Genomic DNA, 14,818 nt, shown 5'->3' on the forward strand with positions numbered 1-14,818 from the left:
GGTGATCTGCCCACCTCAGCCTCCCAAAGTGCTTGGATTACAGGAGTGAGCCACCCGGCCTGGCCAGGATTTACTTATCTTATTGGATTCAGACTAGCATAAATTGCCTCAACAAAAATTATTTCACAACAAAATTATGGGTTACTTTAAATCCACTGTATTCCAAACAGCTCGAATTCCTTCTTAGTACATACCCTTTAGTCAAAATATAATTTTTCACTGAAAATGTCCAAGGGACACAAACAAATGCAGTTAGCATGATTACCTCTGGTAAGAGGAGAGGAAGAATATTTCACATAGCACTTTTTCTTAAAAAACCACGTCTTTGATGATAAAAAACTAATTTTAAATAGTGTACCTGGAAAACATTACACGCATATAGTTTAGGGACTTTTCCCTAACTGTTCTGTAATATATTAGTATCAAATAGCAACATATTTAAATCAAGAAACTTGTGGAAGAAAGTGTCCCTTCTTGGCCTTTCCTTGATACATTCACTGTGTGACACAACTTATGTCTAAATTCTTTTCCTTATTCATCCTGACACAAAAGCAAAGTAGCTTCTGAAGGGGGAGAGACAGGTAGGGTGAGAGGCACACACAGACAGAGAGAGGGGCACCATTTACCCCTAGGGCACATCGCTGGGTGTTTATTAGAAAAAAATGCATGCTCGTCATATGGTAAAATAATTAGTACAGAAAAAGAAAAAAGTTCTCATGTTCTCATGTAAGAAGCATTGAGACTTCAAAACACACACACACACACACACACACACACACACACACACACAAATGGCCTTTTATAAAACGACTCAAAGGCTTAATAAGGAGTTTACGATCACTCAAAAAACATCCACACATACATATACATACACACACACACACACACACACACACACGAGCGCGGGGGATTATCAAGGCTTGTAAAAAGGAATAACAGGTTAAAATAGTTGCAAAATGCTTCCTTCGTTATCCTCATCACACCTCTCCTGCTGGCTTTGTTTCTTCTCTCGAACATAAATTTCCTCCTATGCTTTTCTGGACGTCATTTCCTACTGTAGCCTGAATTTTCTGGGAAGAGAATTGCCACAAGAGTGAATATAGCTATACTAAAAGGATAAGCAGGCAATCTACATTCGAGTATTTTTTTTTTTTAAACAAAGACCGATGGACCCCGCCAAAGGGCAGTCTGGACGGTTTACGGGAATGCAGAGCTGGGTGGAAAGTCCTTCTGAGAGTGGGAAGCAGTCCTCGTTTGTCCAGGTTCTCCCCACGCCTCGAGCCGCGGCCAGTGTTGGCTCACTTCCCTGTGTTTGCAACCTGGTTCCTGACTCTGCCAATTCATATTACAGATGGGCCTGCAGGTGCTGCACCGGGGTGACAGCAGTCCTGACAATTCTGTAGTGGATCCAAGTCGGTACACGGATGCACAGATACCTTTGACTGCCTCTCACCCCAGGACTTGGATTTTTCCAGTTTTTGTGTGTGTGTGTGTGTGTGTGCGGCGTCCGGGTGGTTCTGACACCCTAAAACCGCTCCTCTGCGTCTCCTCTCCCGCAAGGTTTCCACTCCAGCGCCCAAGTCGCCTTTCACTAGCGCACTCCTCGCGCTTCCTCCCTCCCGCGCACCCTCCCATTTCCTCCTTCCCCTCCCAAACTTGCCTTCCTCCCCGGCCGCCTCCAGCCACGTGACAGGAAGGGCTCCGCCACGCGACGTCACCGACGTCCGCGCCCCCGTACCCCTCCCCGCACGAAAGGGGAGGCCGGCGGAGGGGCGAACGTGGTCCGCGCGCTCCGCGCTCCCCAACCAGAGCTCGCCAGAGCGCCGCGGCAGCCGCTGATGAGTGGAGCACGCAGGTTCCCGGATGAGCGGCGGTCGCAGAAGCCCCGCCTCCGCCGCCGGTTCGCGCGCGCCCCCGCCTCCGCCCCGCGCGCCGCAGCGCTCCGCTCTCCCCTCCCTCTCTGCCCTCCCCCTTTTTCGTGCCTTGAGGTTGCGGGTCAGCGCGAGCCACTGCAGTGAGTCCGTCACGGCTCCGGCGCGAGCGCGAGCCCAAGGCTGCAGCCCCCGAGGCGCCCAGCCCTCTTCGCCCCCTCTCCCCCTCCTTTCTTCCTCTCTGCCTCTCCTGCTTGTCGCCGCCGCTCCTCCCGCGCTCTCCAGCTCTGAATCTCGACCTTAATTTATTTCCTTTTGCCCTGCCCGGTCCCTCGCGTGCCCAGTCACCCGGTCGGCGAGGGCCCCGCGGCGCCGCTTCCCCTCCCCCACGCGCGCCCCCTCCCCGCCGGCGACCCGAGGGCCGCAGCTGGGCCCCCGCCGCCGTCGCTTCCTGCAAGCCCGCCTGAGCGCGACACTTCTCCGAGCCAGCGAGCCGCCGACCCGCCGAGCAAAATGGTGAGACCTTGGCTTCCTCGATGCACCATCCCTACCCTGCCAGTCGCCGTCAGGGTCGGGTGCGAGGGCGAGCCCCGACGCCCCAGGTCGGCTGTCCCCCGTGGAAAATTCCAGAGACCCGGGCCCGGCCGGAACAGCGGCGGTTGCGGGCGAACCCGCAGCGGCCCGGGGGCGTCCGCGGGCGGCGTGACGACTGGTGACAGGACGGCGGCAGGGCCCCAGCGCCCGCCCCCGCCCCTGGCCTCTGCCTGGCGCCCCTCCGCCGCCCTGCCGCCGCCCCACCCCCGCAGGTCGCAGGTCCTTCCCAGCCTCGACCCCCGTCGGCACCTCAGGCCGTCAGCCCGGCGCGCCCCCTATCTCGCGACCCTCCACGTGGAGCCCCCCTCTCCCCTCCACACACACTTTGTTTTTCAAGTTCGAAGGTATTTTGAAATCCTATGGAAATAACAATATGTGGCAAATGGCGCTTTACATAAGACCCACTTTCTCTCCAGAGCTGCTGCTTCTCCCACTCCTTATTTCCCGGCGGTGAGTCTTGGCAGGGAACCCTGCCACTCGCTCACTTCCCCTCTCCTGCGAGCGTCGATTTCGCTGCCCTGCGCAGCCTTGCGGGGTTTCTTTTCGCTGCTGCTTTCTTCGCTGCCCTAGCTAACCGGAAAGGTCCAAGGTGTATATTCGCGAAAACACACGCGAACTTGGTCTCGGAGAAATGGGGACGCTTATTTTTTCACGGTGCTTTTACTACCAAAGGATTTTCCATTTGCTTTGTTACCTTCGTGTGTCTCTCTCTTGGAGTGGTTGTTTTTGAATCATGGCGATTTAAATTTGTCTTTCCTTACCCTTACATTAATCCCTAGGTAGAATTCGCTGCTGTAGTGTTTCAGACCGACGCTAGGGGTGTGTCTCCCGCCTCTGTCGCTGTGGCCAAGAAATCAGCGACGCCCTTTTAGTCTGTTACCTTACCGGTTCTCTCGCTCGGGGAAGCCCTTGTCGTTGGTTTCCTCTTTGTAATCAAGAGTTGTGTACACAGTAGAAAAAGTTTGGAGTGCTATTCCGTGTATATCAGATGCTCCATCATGTGATTCGGTTGTTATGCTTTCCCTAAAAGTCTTTCAACAGTTGTCAGAAGACTTAAACTGGTTGACGTTTGGGTAATTTCTTGCATCTTTTCACTGTATGGTATCCCACCCTGTATGTAGAATTTAAGTGTTTCAGTATATATGGTGGATTAGTGAAGGGAGAAATGGTGTTGCTTACAACTTAAAATCGATTTGGTGGTGATAGTGAGGGAAGAAAGTGAAATTAGAATGTTCAGGTAAGTCAGCTTCTATTTGAAATACACGGCAAATGAGTAAGTGCTAATTGGTGCACTTAAAACCCAGATTAGGGGCAAACTTAAATGATTGCTTTTGATATGTTGAGAAAGTTTTTCCCTGCCAACTTTCGAGGCAGATAAGAGGTAGCTTTGGCCCCAGAAAGTCACAAAACAAATTAGAAAGATCATAGTCATTCATCATATAATCTTTTTGTTGGCATAGTCTTTTGAAGTGAAGAATTACATTTCAGTGCTTTTAACAGAATTTCCTTATGCACATACTTTACTTGAAGGTCAGGATCTTGAAGATCTTTGTTCATTGCAGGGAATGTTTTTACTTACGTTTATAAACAGCACATACTGAGGAACAAAGGGTAGGAAAATCTAGCCTTTTGTTGTTTATATATTATATAGCGAAGTGGTATGGTTTTCAAATAGTAACTCCCTTGCGGTGCTCCCCTCCTGTGTTTTTTGAACAACAGACTGAATTTGAGAGATTCTCCTTTAGCTTTTAAATTTCTTTTCCTGTTAACTTAGTTTTCTTGTCTTTTAAAATATTTTACGGTGTATCAGACTATATTGTTTCCTGCCAGGTCATTATGTTCCTTTTCTTTCCAGTTTCCTTTTCAGTATTTATTTTCTGATTTAACCGTTGGCTCTTTTTTTTCTCTCTTTCATCCTCCCAGTAGCATTTCAGGACCTACGTAATTCATGTTGGCAGTGGCTTTCCAACTTTAGGGTTATTTTGGTCTGTTGAATACAGTACTGGTTTGAAAGTATCAAGACCATACCCGTAACTCAACTTTGCCATATGGGTTGTCGATTAACTCAAATAAATCAGGCTTTGGGGTGATCTGGTTAATTGAACATACAATTCTGAAAACTTTCACACCCTTTGGAAAATCTCTGTTAGAACTCTTACTGTTATTTACATTTTGGCAACAGCATTTACAGTATTTGTGAAATATCACTAGTTCAAGTATGGAGAAAGTAAAAAGACTTGTAAAATTTAATTGAATCTCTCAAGGATCTTTTCTGACAGGTATTAATTTTAGTTGGTGCCTTAAAAGTAGTTTATTTCCTTTTTTTCCTGAAAGTTAAAGTCTTCCCTTCCATTCACCCTTATTTGAGTTTTAAGTTGTTAAGCATACAGGGAGGATGAATGTTGTATGTAAAACAAGTTGTGTAAATACTGAGCTCCTAGGAATTTCCCCTGAACCAGGTGTTTTATATCCGTTTTTGTTGAAATACATAATATGGATTTTGTTCTGGATGCTTATATGAACATAATATAAAGGTAATTGTTTGACATTTTGTTTCTTAAGGAAACCTTAAGTTTTATAAAGGCCTTATATATCTTTGTACTTTTAAACTTTAAAATTAAGTTTTTTTTTTTATCTCCCTGATCTATAACTAGAATTTAAAACAAAATTTTTGCCATCTATAACTGTATGTAAAGTTTTACACAACGTATTATAGTTTAGATTCTGTGGCCAGAGCCACTTTTTCTTTTTAGAAAAAAGCAAGGAGCCTGTCTTACGACCAGCAGAATTAAATTCATGTCTGTCCTGAGAAAATTTATCCACTCATTTTGTTCAACGGTGAATGAGAAAATTAAACTGGCTCAAGGTATAAGGTTAAGAAACTGACTAAGGGTCAGTCAGCAATGAGAGGGACAGACAGGTATGGAAGGATCAGGCATCCGTTATAGGATAGTAAGGCAGTATAAGGAAGTCAGCTTGGGCCAGGAGGATTAAGTAAGTCGGACCATGGGCCCGGAGTCTGGGGCAAGCAACAGGGATTCATTCATATAAGCAAATACTTGTAGATTTTGTTTACTTGTTATTGTGCTCTCTGTTGTGGAGGATATTACAATGATTAAGGCATGTTTCCTACGTTCATTTCAGTAGAGAATGTGAGACAAATGCCAGTAAATGTGAAATAAGTTAGCATATGATGAGTGTCATATGAATAGCACACACAAAGCATGATAGAAATTTAGGAAGGAGCAAGATCATTTTCACCTGGGATTAGGAAAAGTTTTATGAAGGAGGTGACAATTGATCTGGGTCTAAAAAGATCAGGAGTGCAGGAGGCAGAGTTGGAGGCATCTAGAAGAAGGCACTTTAAATTCTAAAGGTAGGAAGAGACAATGTACATTTGGAGCACTGATTCTTAAAAAATAGTTCTGAACCAACAGTAACAGCATCATCTGGAGACGTGTCAGGCCCCACCTTGGAACAACTGAGTCCAAAACTTTGGAAATGAGCCAAGCAGCCTAAGTTTTATAGGTCTTCCAGGTGATGGTGATGTAGGCTTAATTTTGAGAACCACTGTTTAGATAATAGGAAGGAATGTGTTTGTTTAAAGTTTAGTCAAGTGTCTCTTTAACTAGCACCAACTATATGTACATAAAACGTTATTGTTATCTCCAAGGAAATTAACCAAGTAGAGTTAGTAAGAGAGTGATTCTGCAGTGTGATATGTTCTGTTAAACTAAACATGGGATGCTGTAAGATCGAGCACGTGGCAGGGAAGAGGCTTAACCTACACTGGGGATAAATGTCACTTAAAGCAAGCTTCCTGGAAGAGATGGTGCCTGAACTGAGTCTTAAAAGGATGAGTAGCCAATGAGGAAGGACACACCGCATAGAAAGCCTCTGTTTGAAGTCATGGAAGCATGAGCTGTACAAGCCCTTCAGATAACTAAAGTATTAGTTTAGCATGGCTGGAGAGGAAGGGGGTAGTGCCTGGTGGATTGACATGGAATCATAGAGGGGTTTGCATATCATGAAGGAGTTAATCTTCCCCCCCCCCCCCGCAAAAAGCAGTGGGAAGTTATTTTCAAGCAGGAGAATGACATTGTCTCATTTACTTTTTTTTTAGAGAGACCATTCTCATGGCTGTGTGGATAATGGGATAGATAAATCTAGTTATGGGAATTAAGAAATAATTACAGTAATTTATGTGAGGCAGAATAACGTGAAAGAATACAGTAACAATGCAGGTGGATAGGAGGGACCCTATAGGAGATATATTTAGGTGGTAGAAGAAAGAACTTGGTGACTATTGTATTATGGAAAAGAAAAGAGGTGGTGAGTTCTGCTTTGGGGGTTTCTGGTTTTAGATAACGCTATCCACCCAGCAAATATTTATTGAGCACCTACTTGGTTAAGGTTAGGTTTTAGGGATACATGGGGGAATACTGTTCCTGTCCTTGAGAAACTTTGAGTTTGCTGGGATGACTATTGTTTCATCTCTAGTCTTCTATTATCATTTGATAATTAGTGCTTGGGGTGCTATGTTGCAAGACTCCAAATTAATAGGATAGAGTGCTGTGAAATATTAGCAGTGCCTGCTACATACATGTTATGACCTAGGAGATAGCTGAAAGAACTTGATAGCCTGGAGGTAGAAAGAGGCACATATGATGTTTGAGCAGCAATTCTCAAGAAGTGGTTCCTGGACCGACAGCATCAGTATCATCTGGGACCCTGTTCGAAATGCACATTCTCCTAGGAGATGTAGGAGAAGAAGATTTTTGGGGAGTGATGAGGATTTTTATTTTTGGACATGTTGAATTTAAAGGAATCACGGGTTGCCAGGTGCACTGGCTCATCTCTACAATCCAAGCACTTTGGGAGGCTGAGGCAGGCGGATCTTGGGCCCAATGAGGCAGGCGGATCTTGGGCCCAGGAGTTTAAGATCAGCCTGGGCAACATGGTGAATGCCCACCTGTACAAAAAAATACAAAAATTAGCCAGGCACAGTGGCACACGCCGGCAGTTCCAACTACTCAGGAGGCGGAGGTGGGAGGATGACATGAGCTTGGGAAGTGGAGGTTCCAGTGAGCTAGGATTGCATGACTGCATTCCAGCTGGGTGACAGAGCAAGGACTCTGTCTTGGGGGAAAAAAATAGTAATCTTGGGTCATCTAGGTGGTTATGGCCAATAGGTAATTGGCTATCCATATCTGGAGCTCAGAGGAGAGATTTGGGACTTGCATTAAAGATTTGAGCATTGTCTGCATTTATATTATGTAGTAGTTGAAGCCATGAAACTGTATGAAATCCTGTAAAGAGAGAATATAAAATGATAAGTAGAGAGAATATAAAATGATATGTAAAGAGAATGAACTCAAAAGATGGTATATGTAAAAAGGCAGGTAGAGGACAGGAGCCTGTGAAGTTTTTCAGTGAATAGCCAGAGAAATAGTTGGGAAATGATCAGGATTATGCCAGATTGAAAGGAGTTTTAAAGAGGAAGGAGCCAGTAGTGAACAGATACTGCATCAAGAAAGAGAACCTAAAGATGTCTTTTGGAGATAACAGGAGAGTTTCGATGACTTGGGCAACAGTAGTTTGTTGTAATGATGGCAAGGGAAGCCAGGATGTAGTGAGTTGAGTAATAAATGAATGGCCAGACATTGAGTTTAGACTGTTCTTTTAAAGCTTTGAGTAGCAGAGAGGATGAAAGCTAGAGAATTTAGTTCTGAGGAAGGATTTATTTCGGGATTGAAAGAAAAAGCCGGTAAAAAGTGAGAGATTGTCTTTTGAATTTTTTCAAAGGGAAAAGAGAGGTTTATTGACAACTTAATGTCTCCAGGGAGGTAGGAGGGAGTATATGAATCTCCCTAGACAGGAAAGGAAATTTTTCTCATCCTTTTAACATTAAAGGGAAGGAGAAAAAGATGAAAAGTATTATGTAGGTCATATAAGAGTTTAGGCTGGAAAGGAAGTCATGTGTTAAGTTGTAAATGGTTTAACTGTTTAAGTTTTGTCCCATTGGGGAACCATTGATTAATCCGGAAATAAGATGCTGGGTGATTGGGAAAGGGTGAGAGCTGTAGCTGAGGTGAGTTCCACAAAGGAATACTGCTTTGTAATATTACAAATAAGAAGTTACAAGGATTTGAAAGCAAATAAAAATGGAGATATTTTACATACAGAGTTGGAAAGAGTTAGATACTTACAATGAGGAAATAGTCATGAAGGATGACCCAACCTGGTGATTAGATATAAAGATAGCACATTACTAATAAAACAGGAAAGTATGAGTGAGTTGATGGTTAAATGTAGTGTTTAGAAGAAGGTAAGTTTGGTTTTAGTTGATTCCATAGGCTTGAGCCGCCATTGTACTGTAATTATTTTAACAAATGTGATAATGTACTTGGAAAATAAACAGAATACTTTTTTTTTTTTTCCTTTTTGAAGACAGTATCTTGCTATGTTGCCCAGGCTGGAGTGTAGTGGTGCAGCCTCAGCTCATTGCAGCCCCCACCTCCTAGACTGAAGCCAGCCTCCCACCTCAGGCTCCCAGGTAGCCAAGACTGCAGGTGCATACCACCACACCCAGCTAATTTTTGTATTTTTTGTAGGGACAGGGTCTTGCAATGTTGCTCAGGCTGGTGTCAAACTTCTGAGCTCAAGCAATCTGCCTGCCTCGGCCTGCCAGAGTGCTGGGATTACAGGCATGAACCACCAGGCCTGGCCTAGAAATAAAATCTTTGAGTCAGGGGAATAGCTGATGGGATAGTTGTAAAGATGAAGATTAAGAAAATACTGATGGAATTAGTCATTAGAAGAACATTGATAATTTTTAAGACTAACTTCAGTCATGTTCTAGGTGACAAACATAAGATTGCAGGAGAATGTAAATTCTGTGAATGCAGAGACCTTGTCTTTGTCTTTTCATTGTTATATTCCAGATACTTGGTATATAGTAGATATTAAGCACAATTTGAAGAAGGAGTCTGTGAAGTGGAATAAAGGAATAGGTGCTCATGGGACATTGGAGGCAATGAGTATCAGTTCCTCTTTTTGAGTCATTTATGAAAGAAAGACAAAGGATAGTTAACTTTGGTGGTTTACAGTTTGAATAGTTATTTTTGGGGTAAGGGAAAGATGCGGATATTCTCAAGAATTAGAAAAACCAGGAGAGGGAGCTGTAACAGTGTGATTAATGGAATGAGCGCTAGAAGAGTTAGAAGAGGATAAAAGGAAAGGATAGACGTTAAAAGAGAATAAAAATCAGAGTGAAGAGAAATAGGCCATGGCAACAGATATGTTTTAATAATGGAGTTCATACCAGGTGGCCTAAATCGTCTTAGTATCTAGGGATAATTTGAGGCAAGTTCATTTGCTGAGGTTGACATTGAGGCTGAGGCAACTGGGGTGGTTTTGAGGGGTGAGGGCTTTGGAAGTGGATTATGTTACCCAGTTTGGGGGATTGTTAGACAATTAACAAGGTAATAAACAAATAGAAAAATAGTAAGCTAGGACCTAGGAGAGGGCAGCACTGGGTCAGTGACCTAGGAAATGAATCTAGAAAACAGGGATTTTAACCAGAAAAGAGCTTAATACTTTGACAGTCTTTGCTTTAGTAACTCAGATTTATTTGTTCTTTTGATCAATTTACATAGATCTAAAAGGAACCATTTTTTGAGTTCAGCTTTTATGGAAGGGGGATTGTGTAGTTTTAGATCTGTATTCTTAATTTTTTTTTCTACACTACATTAATATATTCACTTAAAAATTCAAATGCTGTTGAAAGTAAGTTTCAAAACAGAAAGTAAGTTTCCCTGACCACCCCTCCCCCAGTATTAAGTTTCTTGTTCATATATTTGTCCAAGAGTTTTGTGTGTGGGATTTTTTTCCCTTTTTTTTTTTTGGCCTCTGGCAGCATATGGATTTTTTTAAAATTATTTAGTTTTTACTAAAAAGATTGATTGTAAAGGAATTTTAATTATATGCTACTTGTTACAAACTGTCAGTGAACTCATAGTGTACTCATTATAATCAGTTTTATTCCAAAGTGTTTGGTGGCATTTTAAATGTAAACAATGAGTCAGGAACAATTGATAATTCTAACTAGGTAGCAATTTTATAATGATGGAGGTTGTTACTTTAACGAGGGTCTGAACTTTGACCATGTTCTTAAGAAATTACTCTGGGGAAAACATTTTACTAGAACTTTTTTTGTACCTATTTCTACCTAATATCTTATTAAACACAACATGGATAACAAATTATTGAATTAAAAGAGAAAGTGACCTCCGAAGTGTAATGAATAAAGCATCTTTTCAAACTCAAGCTTGATTGATTAAAATTTGTTCCTCATTTTTACCCTTCAAAATAAGCCTTTTCTCCAACAACCTTCATCTATTCTTCCGTTTCTGAATTTTCTTCATAGACTCCCATATCTCCTCAGTGTTTGTGAGTTGACAGTATAATTCTAGCTAATTTATAGGTCTAGTGGAGGAATAAAATTTTGATAAATGAAATATGTTCCGGGTTTGTCTTTGGATTTTATAGTCTTGTACTATGAAATATTTAAAATGTTTGAAGATTTCTGTAGGAAATCTTTTGAAATTTAGCACGAATAATTTAAACAATTCATAGATTCCTGTAATTTTCTTCCTCATTAGAGCTTTGTTTTATTTTTTAAACTGGCCCTTTCTCATAAGTAGTGGAAAGAGGATATCCCAAAAAAACATTTTTGTAGATGAGATGTCACATTTACTTTTTTTTCTGGTTGTGGTAAAATCACTCGTGTTGGCCAGCTCTCTTTTGCAAACAACACAGAGTATTCATTTTTATTTTTATGTTACAATTACGTATGCACTTTAAAACCTAGTTACAATAGGATGAAGCATAGCAGTCTACAAAAAGGATGAAACCTTTACCCTTGGCCCTTTTTAGCGCTATCCATTAGTACTTTTACTTATTCTTAATCTGCCTAGTTTCAGGGATGGTTTTCTTTCATATCCTCCTGAGTGTAATGGCATAAACAAGCCCTGTTTTAGGCATGCAGTAAGCTGGCATTGTCTAGTGTTTCTTGTGAGGCAATCTTTAATAAAAATTGGAATCTCAGGAAAAAACACATGATAATGAGTACTTAGAGAAATCTGTACTTATATATTTGTTCACGGTGCACCCATGTTTCCTAACAAATAGAATTTCATGAATTATAAACTAACTTACACTCTTTCTCAAGGAAAGAGTGAACTTATAAACGCAGGAATACTTCAGCTTTGTCTCTGTCTGGCAGTCATGCTGCTTTTACCTTGCTTCTGGCTGTTAACGCCTGTTTGTGCATTTCTTGTTTTTCAGTCCACCACAGTTCAGTGATGTTTAATTCAGTAGACACTAGCTGTATGTGGTTATTTAAATTTTAATTAATTAAAATTAAGTAAAAGTATAAATTCAGTTCTTCATTCACATCTACATTACAAGTACACAATAGCTACACGTAGCTAGTGGCTACTGTGTGTAGATAAAGAACATATCCATTGTGGCAGGAATTTCCATTAGACTGTACTTACCTACAATGATTTTATACCAGCATTTTAATGAAACTTAATGGGCAGTAATCTTCTTTTTTTTTGCGGGGGTTGGTGGGGGGGTGGGGAACAGAGTCTTACTCTGTCGCCTAGACTGGAGTGCAGTGGCACGATCTTGGCTCACTACAACCTCTGCCTCCCGGGTTCAAGCGACTCTCCTGCCTCATCCTCCTGAGTAGCTGGGATTACAGGCGCACGCCACCACACCCGTCTAATTTTTGTAATTTTAGTAGAAACGGGGTTTCACCATGTTGTTCAGGCTGGTCTCAAACTCCTGACCTTGATATTCATCCACCTCGGCCTCCTAAAGTGCTGGGATTACAGGCGTGAGCCACCACACCCGACCACATTGACAGTAATCTTCTAATTAGCAGCATGAGATTTGGAGTTGGGAAGATCTGAATTTAGATTCCGGGTCTGCCATTTGTTAGCAATATGACCTTGAACAAATACCATAAGCTGTCTAGACCTTACTTAGTGCAGTACATATGTATATAAAGTGGGAATAATAACACCTCAAATTGTGGTGACATTATACAGTTGGCCTTCCATACGCATGAGTTCTGCATCGAATCAAAAATAATAGGAAAAAAATAAAAAAACAATGAAAACTAATACAAATAAAAATATAGCATAAAAACTATATTATATTGGATATTGCAAGTAATCCAGAGGTGACTTAAAGCATATAGAAGGATGTGCATAGGTTACATTCAAATACTCTGCCATTTTGTATTAGGGACTTGAGCATCTGTGGAGTTTGGTTTCTAAGGGGTGGGCATGGGGAAATGGGACCAGTTCCCAGTGGATACTGAGGGACCTCTGTGTAGTGTCTGGAGATCCCATTAGGTATTCATTAAATGTGTTTGGTTTAACGTATTTCTTCTTTGTAATGTTGGACCTTGTCAGGAAGTCTTGAAATTCTCCTCTTGTGGCTTCTGTGACCTTTTCTCCTATTGCTAGTTGTTAATTTACCTCTCTGACCATTTTTAGTCTGTTTCCAGCATTTGATCTGGGTTTAGTCCAAGACACTCTCAAATATGATTGTATAACTTGTCCATGTAAAATTCTGGCATTATAAAGACTAAAATCTTTAACATAGCTCATAAGACTCTACAAATTCCACATCTGCTTACTTCTGTCTCTTCCAGCATGTTCCTGCTTTGTTTTCTACGCCCTAGCCACTTGGCCTTGTGTCATTTACCCAGGATCATTTGCTTTATTCCACCATCCAAACCTTTGCATATGCTTCTAGAATGCCTCAAAACTCTCTCAGTTAAGTGGGAGCCACACACTCCCAGAGCAGGTCAGGTCATGTTCTATGTTACACTCTTTTAGTACCTTTTAAGTTTCCTTTGTAGCACATAATTGATTAGTTTTGAGGTGTTTGGTCACTTTCTGTCTCCCCATGATTAAATGTGAACTCTATGAGAATGAGCATCTTGTCTGTCTTGTTTTACATCTGTTAAAAGGAGAAAATCAGACAGAGTCCCACTCTGTCACCCAGGCTGGAGTACAGTGGCATGATCTTGACTCACTGCAACCTCTGCCTCTGCCTCCTGAGTAGCTGGTATTACAGGTGCCCGCCGCCACGCCTGACCAATTTCTGTATTTTTAGTAGAGATGAGGTTTCACCATCTTGGCCAGGCTAGTGTTGAACTCCTGACCTTGTGATCCACCCACGTTGGTCTCCCAAAGACTACAGGCATGAGGCCAGCCCCCAGGAAAAAAATCTTTATACAAGTTCAATTTAGTAGAATTTGAGAAAGAAAAATTGACATATGGGTTAACTCTCAGAATCAGAACTGATGTAAGAACTTCATCCAGCAACATGGTCAAGTAGTATTTATAGATAGAAAACAGAAGTCAAGTATGAGACAGAAGTGAGGTACAGAGCTTAATTGGTTACAGGTCATTTGCCTTATTTGAATCTTTGGTTGCCTGTGATTGACTGACTCTCAGCTGTTGTAATTGACTGAGACTCACCTGTGTTGTAAAATTACAGATGCTCCTTGACTTACATTGGGGTTACATCCTCATAAACCCGTTGTAAGTGAAAATGCATTGAATGCACCTAATGTACACCTCAGCTTAGAACACTTAAATTAACCTACAGTTGGCAAAATAGGTAACACAAAGCCTATTTTATATACTCCTGTAATTATTATTTATACACTCATGTAATTTATCGAATACTGTACTGAAAGTGAAAAATAGAATGGTTGTATGGGTACCATTCTAAAGTTGAAAGTCGTTAAGTGAAACCACTTTAAGTTAGGGACCATCTGTGTACTCTTAGGTTTTCAGTTGGTTTACTGAGCCAGGATGTAGCTATGTAAGGACTCAAGTACAGAGGCATCCGCAGGCCAAACTTAGGCTAATTTAACGACTTTTATGGACCACTGCTGCTGGCATAGGAACCTACACATTATAGAAATTCAGTAAATATTTGTTCAGTAAGTGCACAAATTCCTCTCCCCCCTTACAAAGTTTCATGTATTTCCTGTGTACTGATGATTCATTCATATATTTTAGCCCACATCATTCTGTTCTCCAGTCCATAGTTCTGCTTACTGGATACTATCCAATAAGGATGTTCCTAAGACACCTCAAACTCAATGAAATATAACCAAAACCACATTCATTTATCTTCTTCATATTGATGTTTCATTAGTCTTTATTATTTTTTTCTTAATGGAAACAGTATCTATCCATGCAGTTTTACCTGGAAACCTTGTACAGTCATACTTTTTCATCTCTTCACTACTAAGTCTT

General features: G+C 41.7%; 1 protein-coding gene across 1 annotated transcript in view; it reads left to right on the plus strand.

The window, feature by feature from the left end:
* Positions 1-1,940: 1,940 nt before the first annotated feature.
* The window catches only part of PPP3R1 (protein phosphatase 3 regulatory subunit B, alpha), a 74,124-nt gene continuing 61,246 nt past the window's right edge, over positions 1,941-14,818 (plus strand). Inside the window, exon 1 of the mRNA XM_032291918.1 lies at positions 1,941-2,387. Within this exon, the coding sequence (XP_032147809.1) occupies positions 2,385-2,387 (3 nt within the window). The 5' untranslated portion in view covers positions 1,941-2,384. The remainder of the gene's footprint in view (positions 2,388-14,818) is intronic.

The sequence above is a fragment of the Sapajus apella genome, unplaced genomic scaffold, assembly GCF_009761245.1.
Source record: "Sapajus apella isolate SASKATOON/1434 unplaced genomic scaffold, GSC_monkey_1.0 scaffold26, whole genome shotgun sequence".
Classification (NCBI taxonomy): Eukaryota; Metazoa; Chordata; class Mammalia; order Primates; family Cebidae; genus Sapajus; species Sapajus apella.